At 44.6% G+C, this 15,543-nt stretch overlaps 1 protein-coding gene across 1 annotated transcript in view; it reads left to right on the forward strand.

The window, feature by feature from the left end:
* The window catches only part of CCDC69 (coiled-coil domain containing 69), a 39,786-nt gene that overhangs the window by 18,993 nt on the left and 5,250 nt on the right, over positions 1-15,543 (forward strand). The window contains exons 3-7 of the mRNA XM_056863496.1: positions 6,028-6,197; positions 6,482-6,569; positions 7,818-7,891; positions 9,576-9,677; positions 13,728-13,847. Of these exons, the coding sequence (XP_056719474.1) occupies positions 6,028-6,197; positions 6,482-6,569; positions 7,818-7,891; positions 9,576-9,677; positions 13,728-13,847 (554 nt within the window). The remainder of the gene's footprint in view (positions 1-6,027; positions 6,198-6,481; positions 6,570-7,817; positions 7,892-9,575; positions 9,678-13,727; positions 13,848-15,543) is intronic.

Consider the following 15,543-nt stretch of genomic DNA (forward strand, 5'->3'; position numbering starts at 1 on the left):
AATTGTTCAAGAATTTCTGTTCCTTGGCTCCACCATCAACCAAAAGGGAGACTGCAGCCAAGAAATCAGAAGGAGATTGAGACTAGGAAGGGCAGCCATGAAGGAGCTAGAAAAGATTTTGAAGTGTAAGGATGTGTCACTGGCCACCAAGACTAGATTAAATTCATGCCATTGTATTCCCTATTACTATGTATGGGTGTGAAAGCTGGACAGTGAAAAAAGCTGATAGGAAGAAAATAGATTCCTTTAAAATGTGGTGTTGGTGGAGAGTGTTGGACTGCCAAAAAAAACCAAATCAGTGGGTTATAGATCAAATCAAGCCTGAACTGACCCTAGAAGCTAAAATGACTAAACTGAGGCTATCGTATTTTGGTCATGTCATGAGACGACAAGAGTCACTGGAAAAGACAGTCATGCTAGGAAAAGTTGAGGGCAGCAGGAAAAGAGGAAGACCCAACAAGAGATGGATTGACTCAATAAAGGAAGCCACAGCCTTCAGTTTGCAAGATCTGAGCAAGGCTGTCAAAGATAGGATATTTTGGAGGACTTTGATTCATAGGGTCGCCATGAGTTGGAAGCGACTTGACGGCACTTAACACACACACACAGTCATGGAAAGGGTTTGGTTTGGAATTAAATGGTTTGGATTAGTTTCATTTTTTTGTGGAAGGTAGGTTCCAGAAGGTAATGCTGGTAGTGGGACTTCTGTTCTACTCCTTGTCTTTCAGTTTATGGGGTACTCCACAGTTCCATCTTGTGCCCCATACTGTTCATCGTCTACATAAAGCTTCCAGAGACCCATGGCTCGAAGCAGATGAAGAAGACAGGCTTTCCGGGTAATGATTAGGCTCCATTTGTGCTTCCAGCTTCTCCAGTTACTTGATCCAAAAGTCACAATGTATCCAGTGTGTTGTTTCTTAATTGCTCCTCAAGAGTTCATTCCTATGCATCGCTCGCAGCGTAGGCTTCCTATCAAAGAGTCATAGACTATGTATTATGACTCTTTGATAGGAAGCCTACACCAGGAGCAATGCAGTAGTAGGAATGGACTCCTGAGGAGCAATTAAGAAATAACACACCGTGACTTTTGGATCAAGTAACTAAAGAAGCTGGAAGAGCAAACAGAGCCTAATAATTATCCGGAAAACCCATCTTCTTGATCTACTTCGAGCTGTGGGTCTCTGGAAATTTTTGGATTATTATACTTATCTGACCAACTTGGCACTTTGCACCTAAGGAGGAAGAAATATTACTTGGTTCTTAAAAGATACAGACTTATTGACTTACCTGTTGAACACTTATGGTCTTACCTGTTGAACTCTCAGGTTTGCCTTTACCTTCTTTGGAGGGTTGGGTTCTGTGCAACTGCATGTAAAATACTGAATGGATACTTTAGTTTCTATGCATTACTGTCATGTTTGATAGAAATTCTTAGTGAATATAGTACACAATATTGTAGTAGCCTAATGTTGTAAAAAAATGGGTTATATCAACTGTTTGTACAGCAGTGAGTTTGCTTGTTTTGGGCTAAAGTCATAGAATTAGCATTGCTGACAGATGGCCATCTAGCCACTGCTTAAAAACCTCCAGGGAAGGAGAGCTCACCACCTCCCAAGGAAGCCTGTTCTACTGAGGAACCGCTGTGTTAGAAAGTTCTTCCTAATGTTTAGACAGAAACTCTTTTGATTTAATTTCAACCCATTGGTTCTGATCCCACCTTCTGGGGCAACAGAAAACAACTCGGCACGGTCCTCTATATGACAGCCCTTCAAGTACTTGAAGATGGTGATTATATCACCTCTCAGTCTTCTCCTCTGCAGGCTAAACATACCCAGCTCCTTCAACCTTTCCTCATAGGATTTGGTCTCCAGACCCCTCACCATCTTTGTTGCCCTCCTCTGGACACGTTCCAGCTTGTCTACATCCTTCTTAAATTGCAGTGGCCAAAACTGAACACAATACTCTAGGTGAGTTCTAACTAGAGCAGAGTAAAGCGATACCATCAGTTTGCGTGATCTGGACACTATACTTCTGTTGATACAGCCCAAGCTCGCATATGCCTTTTTAGCTGCTTCCCGACTGTTGTGCTTCTAACGTGTGTCTGCCACCATCATGTGTCGTTTCTCAACTACAATAAAATCCACAGTCTTTAGATTTTGCAGGCACTTTTCCTTACGCTCACAAACTGCATGGATACTCTGCCAAATCCAGGACGTTTGCTAATATTCCAAGTAGGCTAACAAGATCAATGTGGTTGGCACAGGAGCTGGAGTGCCGGCAACCGTGGCACCAACCCCAAGTGTTGCGAAACAACTCTGATTTCAGAATACGTCATTTTAAACTTTGGCATTGCAGATACTGGAAAAGCTGGGTGTGCAAGGCTGTTGCATTCTTTTCATCACTGGAAATCTTTTCTTTAACTTCAGTGACCTTCTAAAACACTGATTCCTCATTTTTTTAAAATCAAGAGATGCCACCAAATGAGGTCTTTGTCTTTGGGCTGGGTGCATCTGTTGTATGTGAAATCCCCTTGCCCCTTAAGCATACTGTTCCCATTCCTCAGCACCCGCTGCCATCTGTCTGTTGATGTGTCCGCACGATTCTTATGATTTATTGGTGGTTCCTAGCCGAGCAGCTGGGAGTGGCTGATACAGAGAGTACTTTCTTTGCGCCAACCAACCAATAAGGAAAGGTAATGAGGAATGGAGTGTCCCTACATCCATGAATGCTGCTATCTCCTCCAGCGTAGCCAAAACGTAGGTTGTGTCTTTTGTTGACACTCCTTGCCCATTGTGCTCCTGAGCCGTTCCTGATGTATTTATAAGCCATGTGCACAAAGAGCAGCAAAGAAAAAACAGAAATTTTGTGACTAAGTAGTCCATGTTTCCACAGCACACGGCAAGGTTAGGCTGACGACTTACAAGTATATCCATTGAGGGGGGGGTAGGCACTTTATTCTGCCTCATCAAGCAGCATGTCAGGGAAGAAGAGCTGGTTTTTATGCCCCAATTTTCTCTACTGAAAGGAGTCTCAAAGCAGCTTACAATCACCTTCCCCCTCACACCCACAACAGGCACCTTGTGAGGTAGGTGGGGCTGAGAGAGTTCTGAGAGAACTGTGAGTAGCCCAAGGTCACCCAGCAGGTTGCATGTGGAGGAGTGGGTAATCAAACCTGGCTCTCCAGATTAGAGTCTGCGCTCTTAACCACTACACCACGCTGGTTTATGGAACTGACTTATGAGTAGATCAAGGGGTTGTTTGATGCAGCTTGTTCTGCTTGTTCTGCTAAGAGGGGCTTGTTCTGCTAAGAGGAAGGTTTCCATCCTGCTATTATCTGAATCCTACTGTTTCAAAAACAGATTGGGACACTTCCTTGTGAATAGTCCTGGGTTGGTATACCACTCAGTTGTGTAAAACAGCAGGCTGGACCAATGATTTACATCCAGCTCACGGGATAAATAGTGGGTTCAGACTATCTTTTCTTATGCAAACTGCTTTACAGTCCTTATCTCTGTCTAACAACATGGCTGCACTAGTGTTTTAGGCAGAGAAAGAGAGAGAACAAGTGCAAATAATATTTCCAAGTCTGAGCATGGGCTTAACCCCACACTTTCTTGGTCTGAGCCAAGAACATTACCTGCTGATCCACTTCAAAAAGGTATTTATTTGTGACCAGCAGTCTTAGAGTATGGTTGGGGACGTGCATTTGAATAAGCATTCTGTGTGCCCTATCAAAATCAAGGCAGTGCAAACAGAAGGTGCCCTTCTTGGATAGCTTCTGATGTCCATGTAGATGTGCATCTGATTTGTACCTGCAGTTCTTGATCTGACAAGCATGCAAGCCTGTTTATCTATGCAGATCTCCTTAGCTGGATCAGGGCAACTGTGTACTGGATAATTTGGCCTCAACGGTACACATTAAGCTGAGAATATATACAATGTGGGTGTAAGGCAACAAAGAAAAGAGATGCATTTCTCCTTAAATAGCTAGAGCTTTAGCAATGGCAGCAGAATCTGTATAACATACTTCCATGCGAAACATAAATATCACTCGGGGGGGGGGGTTGGAATTCCTTGGAGTACGCATTTCACATATGTTATTTCCTGCAGAGTGTAACTCCACATTCTTTGGAATATTCGTGATAATATTAGCCTATTCTAATATTACTCATCATAGGCAGGTAGAATTTTTGCGGTTAATTATATAGCTGTTGAGTAAGGCGAAAATCTGGCTGTGGTCTTAGGCTTTGGCAGCTGGGCCGGCTCACTTAGCCAAGGAATTCTCCTTAAATAAGCAACTCCTCCATTTAGCAAACAGTAAGTTCAGTTCAGAAATATGGGGAAAGCAGCCGTCTTTCAGAGAAGGTGGTGGCTTCTATCACCCAGCATAAAGGAACTTGCATATGTTTGTCCAAAGAATTGCTTTCATCATTGCTTGAATTAGAGTTTCGCTCCTGCCTTGTATAGTTGAACATTTTACTGCTGCCACAGAACGCAGACTGTGGGGGGGGGAGGGATTGTTCCCATTGCTAGTCTAGCAAAAGGAGGGGTTGTGGCTCAGTGGAAGAGCCTCTTCTTTGCATGCAGAAGGTCCCAGGTTCGATCTCCCGCATCTCTAGTTAAAAGGACCAGGTGGTAGGTGGTGTGAAAGACCTCTGCCTGAGACCCTGGAGAGCTGCTGCCAGTCTGAGTTGACAATACTGATTTGGATGGACCGAGGGGCTGATTCAGTATAAGGCATCTTCTTGTGTTCATGTGTTCATAATCTATACGAGAGATGTACAGATATTCCTGCCTTGTTTCTTTTCACTTTTGCATGTTGCCTTTGTTAACCCTTTTAATGCAGCCATTTTTATTGTGGTGTCACCCATTCATTTTTTTATACTACCCGCATAATGTTGTCACATTATTTATATGCACTTGACAGAAAAATAACAAGGTGCAAGAAACTGAAAACAGCAGAAAAGGAAAGACTCGTTGGTTCAATTTGTACAAGAGAAAAAAACAAAAACAAAATGCATGCTTTTGAATCCAATCAGTGGGGCTCTGAAATTTGCTAGGATTTCTGAACTGTACTTATGCAAGGACAGATGGGTTTGGATTTGATTAGGGTTGCCAACCTCCAGGTAATAGCTGGAGATCTCCTGTTATTACAACTGATCTCCAGCTGATAGAGACCAGTTCACCTGGAGAAAATGGCTGCTTTGGCAATTGGACTCTATGGCATTGAAGCCCCTCCCCTCCTCAGGCTCCATGCCAAAAAAACCCCGCTGGTGGCAAAGAGGGATCTGGCAACCCTAGGTATGATCGATATGCAGTAGGGTTGTGCATGTTGATAAACCCGAACCAAAAAAAACTCGAAATTAGCCATTTCGGTAAATTTCAAGCTTCAGGTTTACCGAACGTAAAAACCTGGGGATAAAGTCAAAGCCAAATAGGCAATTCCCGAAAAAGCCCAATACATATTCAGCTTTTTAGGTTCGGCTATTCGCCTTTGCTCAGAGGCATGGCTCTGTGCTTTCTCCCCTTTTTCTTTCTTTCTTTTTTTTTTACTGGTTTTGTTAGGGCTCCATATTATTGATTTGGCAGAGTCAGTAGCTTGTGTAAGATTGCCTAGTGTGCCCATGCCTAAGCAAAGATTTGAAATAGAGGTTTCATACTTCATGACCTTAGCTACCATGACAAATCATGTATCTCCTCTAGGGAACAGTGTGTGCCCACCTCCTTGATAGGCCTTCTTTAGCTGGCTCTGACAGTTACACAAGGAGGTCTAGTCAACATTCGAACACTTCAGTGGTATTACTAAATGTCCCTCCAACCTTTAAATATTAAAATTCTCTTTATGAATCGAGGTCAATATGACCTGGGAACCAGTGAGGCATTGCATGCAGAAAGTTTCTGTATCAGTCTTTGGCATCTCCAGTTAAAGGATATTCACATGAACACATCAGCAATAAGAAAAATCATCTGTGCACCTTTAAAATATTGCCTTTCTTGTTTCCTTCCTCCTTCTTGAACAATGTACAGCCAATGCAGCCCATGTGCATGAGGAAGCAGAGAAAGAGAAAGCAGAGCTCCTGGAGAAGCAGAGAAATGAGATCACGAGTCTCCAGCAGCAACACTGGAAGGAGAAAGAATCTCTGAAGGATGCTCACCAAGCTGAGACTGAAAGACTTAGCCTAGAAGTTAAAACCCAGGTTGGAGTTTCATAGTTCCCTTTTATCATTAGTTTGCTTTCACCATGTCTGCCTGAATGTTAGCAACACTCTTCTGGTGGTTTGGATTTCTTCCCTTGTACTCATATTCATCAGCACTGTGTTAGCGTGCTAGTAATGTCCTCCGAGAGCAGTACACATCATATCAAGTTATTTACATTGGTGGTCTGATGGAAAGGAATAGCAGGATAGAAGAGTGTTTGTTTTTCATTAACATTATGAAACCCCACACTACTTATATTTTTGCCCACTTTGGGTTTTTTTAGGTGGAAAAGGAGAAAGATTTAGAATGTAGACAGCACATATCTGAGCAATGTGAATTGCTGAAGAGAGAGCAGGAAGAGAGACTGCAAGGTAAGAGTCCAAAACTTGTCTACATGTTAACTTCCATCTGCTGCTAAACACTTAGGATTGCCAGCTCTTGGTTGGGAAATACCTGGAGAATTTGGGGGTGGAGCTTGAGGAGGGTGGGGTATGGGGAGGAGAGGGACCGGTGGGGTCCCTTTTCTCCAGGTGAACCAATCTCTGCCACCTGGAGATCAATTGTAATAGCAGGAGATCTCCAGCCACCACCTGGAGGCTGGCAACCCTATAACCCTACTCAGTACCATTGTTTCATCTTTCCATTTCCAAGCCCCATACACATGGCAATGATTAAAGAGCAGTAGGATAAGGGAATCCCATGGTGTCAAAAGCATGTCACCTTTATATGTAACAGAGGATCTGTCATACAAATAACTGGATGGTAGGCAGAAATTTAAGGGCCCAAAGTCTCTGTCAGGGGGAAAGGAAGCACCCATAGATGATGTTTAATAGAATAAATTTCTCCATATCATAGCAATGATGTCATTTACACTTGTATCCCACTTGTTGTATCCACACTTGACCCCATGGCAGTGTTCGTAACATTCCCTGGAGGTCTCCCATCAAGACAATGATCAGACCAAACTTCCTGAGTTTTATTAAGGTTGTTGTATCAGATTGGTGCCCTCTGGGACTTTACTTTCACTGCTCACTTTGCTGGCCTTCAGGCTGCCATTGTAGTTCTGATGATATAGTCTTGCCGTGGTTCCCTTTTTTACCGCCCCCCCCCAGCCCCTACAAAGTGCTTCTCCTTATGACATAGTAGCAGTATATTTGTGGCTGTAGAGAGATTTTCATGTAGCACAGAAAGAATCCTGAAAAGGCTTGGAAGCAGTCGTGGGTAGAAGGCTAACAAGCAAGGGTTACTGAACAAATGGAGGTACAGGAAGTAAGATTTAGAGAGTCAAAATGTATTTAATGCCTCTGTACAAACTGCAAAGGGAGGTAACGCCGGTACTAAAATTTTGTGAATGCAGCACACAAACACACACCATACACAAGTTCCTCCCTGTCCTGGAGGTTGTCCATGACTCTGGTGCTTGTGAGCGTTCTCATTAATGAGTCATTCTCCCAAGAAGACCTCCCATTGTGTCATGAAGTGGGCTAGGGGCCACTTAGCTCCTGTTGCCTGGTGGCTTGCCCAGATTCTCCATTCCCAAGAGAGAGAAAGGTGAAGACTTACATGCAATAATTCTCCTCTCAGCTCTTCTGATCATTGATTTGGTGTTTCCCTTGCAGAGCTCCAGAAGGCACATGACCAAGAGAAGCTTCTCCTGAGAGAATCCCATGAACGGTCCCAGTCATCTTTACAGGTGCCTCTCTGAATGCCTCTCTTCAATGCTGCACATCAAATGCTCAGAGAGAAGATGACATAAACCCCCTAGCTAGACTTCTGCAGTGCTGCCTTGCATTGTCCCTTGATTTCTTAAGCTCCTACATAAAACAAATTGTCTTTACAAAATCTCCTCTGAGCTGCATACTTTAGCCAAGGAGATTCCAAACAAAGGCCTTTCAAAACACAGCGACCAACCATCATCTGATATATTTTTTGATGTTCGTCCTTCATTTGTTTGTACAATTCTTCACTATTGGAAGCCAAGTGGATGGTCTCAAGGCAGTAAGCAGAGCTGGGCTTCATGAATTCAGGACATTTAGGGACTATACTCCATCCACCCCTCAATCCCATCCCATTGTGTATAAAAATACCTCACCTTCAGAATGTCATGCTTCCCATAAGAATCTGGTTTGGGCCTTTACAGTCCTAAATAGCTTGGACCCAGACTACCTGAAGGATCACCTCATATCAACCAACCCTAGACTTGAAGTCAGCCTAGGAGGCCTTCCTCTAGGAACCAGCCCTAGCAGAGGTTGGGCTGGTGGAAACCCCAGGGGAGGTGCTTTTTCAGCTGTGGTTCCACAACTTTTGAACTCCTTCTCACAGGAGTTGAGAATAATTACTTACCTAAAAGTATACCAGATGGGTTTGAAGACCTGCCTGTTTCAGTTGCATAATTCTGTTGCTTTATAAAGGTAAAGGTAGTCCCCTGTGCAAGCAACTGGTTATTCCTGACCCATGGGGTGATATATAACCAGAATGTTCCCCAGCATTGTAAGAATTACCTCTTATCTACCTGTTATCTTTTTATCCCAGCCTTCTTCCAAGGAGCTTAGGGTACATAGTACTTTCCTATTATGTTTTATCCTTATAAGAACCCTGAGAAAATGGTTAGAATGAGATCATGATAGGGCACAGGGTTACCCAGTGAGCTTGAGTGGGGATTTAAACCTGGGCATCTCTAGTCATGCCCTGACCTGGATGGCCCAGGCTAGCCTGATCTTGTCAAATCTCAGAAGCTAAGCAGGGTTAGCCCTGATTAGTATTTGGATGGGAGACCACCAAGGAACACCGGGGTTGCTGTGCAGAGGAAGGCACTGGCAAACCACCTCTGTTAGTCTCTTGCCATGAAAACCCCAAAAGGGGTCGCCATAAGTCGGCTGCAACTTGACAACACTTTACACACATACACACATCTCTAGTCGTAGTCTGACTCTAATCACTGCACCACACTTTAAAGTTTATTAGTAAAAACAGAAAGAAATTGTAATGTGGCTTTAAAATTTCAGCTAAGAGTGGAACAGATAGACATGAGGAATTTGCACTTGTTTAGGAAATTAATTTCCTAGGAAATTAGTTCCAAATTCAGAAGGGACTATATCACAAGACTGATCTGCCACTCTTTATTGTCATCAGTTTTGGTTCTCTGATGTTTGTTTTTGGTTTTGTAGATTTGTTGCAAGACTGACCTGCTACTGGTTACAAGCTCAAACTGCCACACAGGCCTATATACCTTTGTAGTCACTGTGCAATCGGTTTGAATTTTGACTTGTGTCATTAGCTTATGTGGTATCATACATGTTTGGGAACACATTTTCTTCTGAATTATTACTGCTTCCTACAGAATCATTAATTTCCTCTGCCTTCTCTTTATGCCACAGGAGGTGATTGACAGATTGAGTTCCCAGATTGCATCCTTCCAAGAGAAAATGAAACGGGTAGAGGAGTCAATCCTGAGCAGAGACTTTAAGAAACACATCCAGGTGCCATAAACCAAACTGGCCATAATTTGTTGTGATGCCTTTCTAAATGTGTGTATTTATAGAGACCCAATGCCACTTACCATTGATCAGACAGACTATGTGAAGAGTCTGGGCAGATAGAAGGAAACTGGATCCAAAGGACTGTGTTTGCTGAACATTAAAAGGGGATGATGGTACTGCTTATATGTTTCCCTTTTAGGTAGACATTTGGTACCGTCTAACCATGAGCACAGTGATGGCCACAAACAGGTTCTAAAGCAGGTGTGTCAAACATAAGGCCTGTGGGCCAGATCCGGCCCCTTGAGAGCTCTTATCTGGCCCATGAGCCATACGAGGCAGCCACCCCCCATTCTTGATCTGGGATGGCAAGGCATAGGCCCGGCCCAACCAAGTGACATTTATGTCATATCCGGCCATCGTAACACCCCTAATCTAAAGCCTCTAGAAGTGAGAACCCATACCTGGTTCTGTGGACCTTCAGACAATGTTCACGTCCTTTAATTTTAGGTCAAGTATCTGTGATTCTTTTCGGTGTACCCCCCCCTCCTTTTGGATGCACACCTTAATGTGGTGAGGGGATTTGTCAGTGAAGCTGAGAGCAATACCATAGGTTTAGTCCTAGCAGAGTCACTCAAGGCGGAATGGTCACAGCTGAGACACTAGACTAAGATGCCTCCACCACTTTCAGGAACCAGTAGCCACCCCAGCAGAAGAGAACAGGCAGGCCCAGTGGTGATGGGGGTGGAGGAATCCTGGGAGGGTAGCTACTGGGCAGCAGCAGTAGTGGAAGATGACGCTGGCAGAGGATCTACCATTGGCAATGGCAGCGACACTTCAGCTAACCCTGGTTAGCACTGTGCAGACAAATGCAATAGTAAACCACTTCTGATCATCTCATACCTTGAAAACCCTATGGTGAGACCAAAACGAAAATCCAAAAGGGAAAAATGATACCATGATGGAAGACAGCCCCCTCCCCCCCTCCCCCGGTCAGATAGCACTCAATCAGCTACTGGGGAGGAGCAGAGGGCATGTGCAAGTAGCCCTGTTCTTAATAAAGCAACGGGATTAAAGCCAAAAGGAAGGCCCCCTGGAACAAACAACATTAGCAAGCCAGGAATAAAACCTCTAGCCTGAACTTTTCTTTGGCAATGTTCAGTTTGCCTGTGTAGTAGAGCATGAATGAATGCTAAATAGTTTGTGGCTGTTCGTTTTCATGTATATTTTTGTCAACAGTTTTGGTTCTGTGGTGTTTCCTGTGGTTTTGTAGATTTGTTAGTGTGCACGTGTTTTGTGGATTTTATACACAGTTGATACAGGCTTGATTCCTAAACTGCCTTTCTGCTCATGGTAAGCATTTCCGCTCAGGGAAGGGAGAGATTTTGCTGATTCTCCCCTCTCAGTGCAGCCCCCACCCCCATATTCCTGGAGGTCCACTGACCCATGCTCTCAGGAAGCACGAATGACTTGCAGCAGGAGAGGAGAGCCAGGAAATTTACCATTTCTTCAGCACAGCTCTGCTAGTGGTACATAGGAGCCACCGTATTTATAAGTTCAGTGTTCATCTGTGATGCTCCCCCTGCTGGCTCTGAAGCCTGTCCTTCAGTTGTTGGGTGGGTATCCGCCCCTGAGCTCCACAGGCCTCAGAATGGGAAGAGGAGGGGGTTGCACCACTGGTTCCTCTCTCTCTCTCCCCTGGATACCTGTTTTCCCCAGCCAGGAGCTTTCTCCCTGGCCTGTTGTAGGAACTGCCTTATATGGGTTGGTGTCATGGGGCAGGCGAGGAGCGAGGGCTGTAAGTTGTAAGCGTAGTCTGGGTCCAAGGTCCAAGGTCATTCACAGTGAAGGCAGAGTCTGAGATATCAATACAGGCAAGGGAAGTCCAAGGTGTTAGTCAGAGCCAGTCCAAGAAGTCAGGGTACCAGGAATCGAAAGGATAGCAGGGAAACAAGGCCGGTACACCAGGAGGTTGGTGACAAGTTGCTTGCACAACAGCCAAGCCTAACTGATGGCTTAAATCCCTTCCCCTGCTGCTGTAGCAGAGCCAGCTGATGCTGATGAGGCTGAGTTCACAGGTGGTGCTTCAGCCCTGCTCTTCCTCATCACTGCTACTGGGGAGGTTCCTGTGTAAAGCCTTCAGCCTAGCACTCTGCCGTCTCTGCTGCATTGCCAGTTTTCTTTTCTGCTCCAGTGGCCTTGGCGAGGCCTCTGGAGACACAGCATGTTGCAAGGTGTCAGGTCCAACTGGAGTCCTTGAGCTGGCAGGCTGCAGGCATGGCGAGTCATCTCCTGACTTTGGCTGATCCTCTGTTCTGGCCTGTACTTCCTCTTCGTCAGAGGAGGTCTCTGCAGGCTGACTCTCTGCAGGCTGACTCATGACAGTTGGGTTTGGCCCTGCCTTTTCCTCAGCCTCCCCCAGTCTCTGGCCCTTTAGATGGTCTAGCCTGTCTGAGCCAGGTTGAGCTGGTTCCTTCCTCCCTGCTCTCTCTGGGGCTCCTGGGGCTGCCTGTTAGCCCCTCATTCGTTGACCCAGGAGGTCTGCCAGAGAGGAAATTCCTGCCATCTTGGCCAAGCCAGCTTCTTTTGGGCCCACCTAGTCCCAGTGACTGCCCATGCTGCTTGTTCTACCCCTCCCCCCTGGCCTTCTGTTTCTCTTAGTGATGTGATGCTGCCACGCCCACTGCTGTCCCCTCTGCTGCCTTTGGGTCTTCTGAGGCCCCTGCTGAGCCCCGGCCAGCTGCAGGGAGTCTGGGGCTGCCACTTTTGCAGCCATTGGGTGTGGCTCCTGAGGCTGTAGGAGGGCTGGCAGTGAGTCTGGGGATGGGCCGATCCCCAGGCAGCATCATTTATAATGATGATTTATTGACACACAGATTATATTGAACAATATCTATACCAGACAGGAAAAATTGGGCAAAAATAAGAAATAGCACAAAAATAAAGAACTGCAGTTTCATTCATAGAAGGAGACCAAAACTAAGAGAAGTATTTGGACAGTTAAAATTGCAGGCATTAGAAATCTAAAATAATTCCTGACATGTGGGAATCTTTTGATGATGGAGCTATTTATCTGAGGTCATACAGATTGTTTCAGTCGCCACAACAGTCTCTAAACGAGGTGATCCTACAGTAACTCTTAAGATGAGTTTAGAAGAATGGGTCCCTGACTTAACGTGGGGGGGGGGGCATTTGTACCCCTTAGAGGGGGGCAGCTTGCTGGGCCAGACGCAGTCCTTGGCCGGCATTTCCTGACCCTGTGAGTCATGCTGGTTCCCACGGCATCTCAGCAGACCTTCTATCCTGGGAGCAGGTCAAGCAGGTGGACCTGAGGCAGCAAGTTTTCACTCAGGTCCACTGGCTCCCCTTAAAATTATTCCCTCCAAGGCCTGAGTAGCAGGGGATAACACAGTGTCTTGCGCCCAGGTGTCTCCCATATCGCTGCCATCCCAGGTTCATCTCCATCAGCAGGCTGACTGAGGGACAGGGGTTACAAAATGGGTGGCAGGCGGGTTGCTCGATGCCTTGGGATCCATACACACCAAGCCAAACCTTTGCCCCTGTAACCAATCAAAAGTTGTGACCTGTTATACCAACAGACAGTGTTGTCTTGGTTCTCTGCCTGGCACCAGCCACCCATTCACCACTGGGCAGCAAACACTAGTTATTGCTCAGTGAATACATTGTTAAATGATGGTTTGCGTGTGTGAAAATAGTCCTGACAGATTGAACACCACAGAGAGTGTCTTTCTGTATTATCACATTACCTCAGATGCAGTACTTTTCAATGGTGGTGGCGCATTCATTCATATGCAAGTGATCTACTTAATCAGTTTCCAGTGCAATCAGTTTCCACCTCTAAATGTGGTTGTACTCCTATGTGGCATATATACATATCCCTGGACATGTTGTAAATTTTGTGTGTGCACAAAGAATTTGAATGGCTTGGGACTTGCTTGGGAAAGGGCCGGGTATAAATTAAATTAAATAAAAATAAATAAATATAGCCCGACCTTTTGGTGAAAAATGTCCTCCCTTTTTAAAAAAATCTAGGATTATGGGAGCCCCAGCCAGTTCTGGGAACAGGAACTAGAGAGTCTGCATTTTGTCATTGAGATGAAGAACGAACGCATCCACAACTTGGACAAAAAGCTGCTGAGCCTGGAGACAGTGGTGGGTTTGCTGTCTTAATTTCCCATGGCGGTTCCCAAGAATTAGTAGAGATTGGTGGGGGGGCGGTCCATTGTGTTCTATACATGAGTGGCCTTCCTGACGGAAGCCCTACTGACTTCTGTCTAGGTACCACAAAATTTGACAACCACCCTTACTTCGTTCCAAGCTCAGGTTTGGAAATGTTAAGATTCTGGGAGGCCTTCAGCTGAGACCAGTCTCTTACAAGAGTTCTAAGATGAAAGCTTTGGGTTCATATTTCCCAGAATTCCCACCTACAACAACAGTGTCCTCTCCCATTGCAATTTAAGATGTTCTGGGTGTGATGTTCTGTCACACACTCTTAGGGAAAATGAGGCAGCTGGCCCACTGTTTCTCCTCAATTGTGCCTGGAGCAACTGAGAGCTGTACACAACCTAGTTAGTCACACTTTGCCTCCTAAAGCCTTTAATATGCAGGAGGGAGCACGGAGATAAAACTGCAGCTTTAGAGAGACAAAGAAGTATTTGAAAGACATCAGTCAGTGGAGTTTATTTTAATTGGATAAGGAAGAAGAAATGCAATATTTTTTTCTGTTAATTTGATTGGAGAATTCTGTTTGATCAGATTAAAGAATACACCCCCAGTGAATTGGGGTGGCAGATTTTTGCATTGTATTAGCTTTAAAAACAGTGGGCACAGGTGATCTCTTAACCAGGCAGTCTCTCTTTTCACACAGGAGGGTATATTTATTCTAAAACGGCACATTCCATCTGCTGGTGCTGTGTGATTATGCAGCCAGGGACCGGTGTTTTCCTCACTTCACTGAGGTCTAGCTCCAAGGTTTTTAAGACTCCCTAGTAAATAAACCTGAGGCAGCTCCCTTCCTGGCTTGGTGTTTTTATTAGCTTTATTATTATTTTATTAGCTTTAAGGTAATGCTTGTTAAATGTTATTTTCCTCAGCAGAATTGCTTTTATTAATATATAAATGTATGTACTTAATTGATTAAAATCAGATGATCGACTAAAATTTATTTAATCAGGCAAAAATTAATGAATGTGTCTTAATTGCTTTTAGTAATATATATTGATTAAAATTAGATGATTAATTTATTTAATCAGGCAAGAGGCTTACATTTTAATGAATCTGCTTTAAGCCATAATCAATTCACACTATATTAATGGATTAAAAGGAGGCAGATACTTAATTCATATAGCTGTAGATTGTTTGCATCAGAAGGCAGTATGATGAACTCAGTCCTATGCAGAGTAAAGTGCATCTGACCCTGCATTGGATCAAGGCTGCTAGTAAACTGGAAGGTATATGAAGGTAGTTAATCCAAGTAATTTGAGGCAGGACCCCTAAGATAAGAGTAAGGCACAGACAATTTTGAATGTGGGAGTGTTCATTTTGTGGGAAGACAAGTGGCAGCAACCAGGGCAGGGGCAGTTACCACAGGTGTTTAGGGCACATTGGTACATGCCCAGTGGACCAAACTGGTGACCTTTGCTGCTCAGGAGCTTGTAGAGTAGACAAGAAAACCTCCTCTGTCTTCAGAAACCAAAGAGCATTTTTGGTACTCTTCCGCACATCTCCTCAATGCACAGCATCATGGCAAAGCATGGATTAACGCTTCTGAATTTAATGCGTGTGTGCATCCATGCAGATACACATACTTGAACCTACATTGGCTTCTTGCAGAAGGGGACATGATCAA

Source organism: Euleptes europaea, chromosome 1 (assembly GCF_029931775.1).
Source record: "Euleptes europaea isolate rEulEur1 chromosome 1, rEulEur1.hap1, whole genome shotgun sequence".
Taxonomy (NCBI): Eukaryota; Metazoa; Chordata; class Lepidosauria; order Squamata; family Sphaerodactylidae; genus Euleptes; species Euleptes europaea.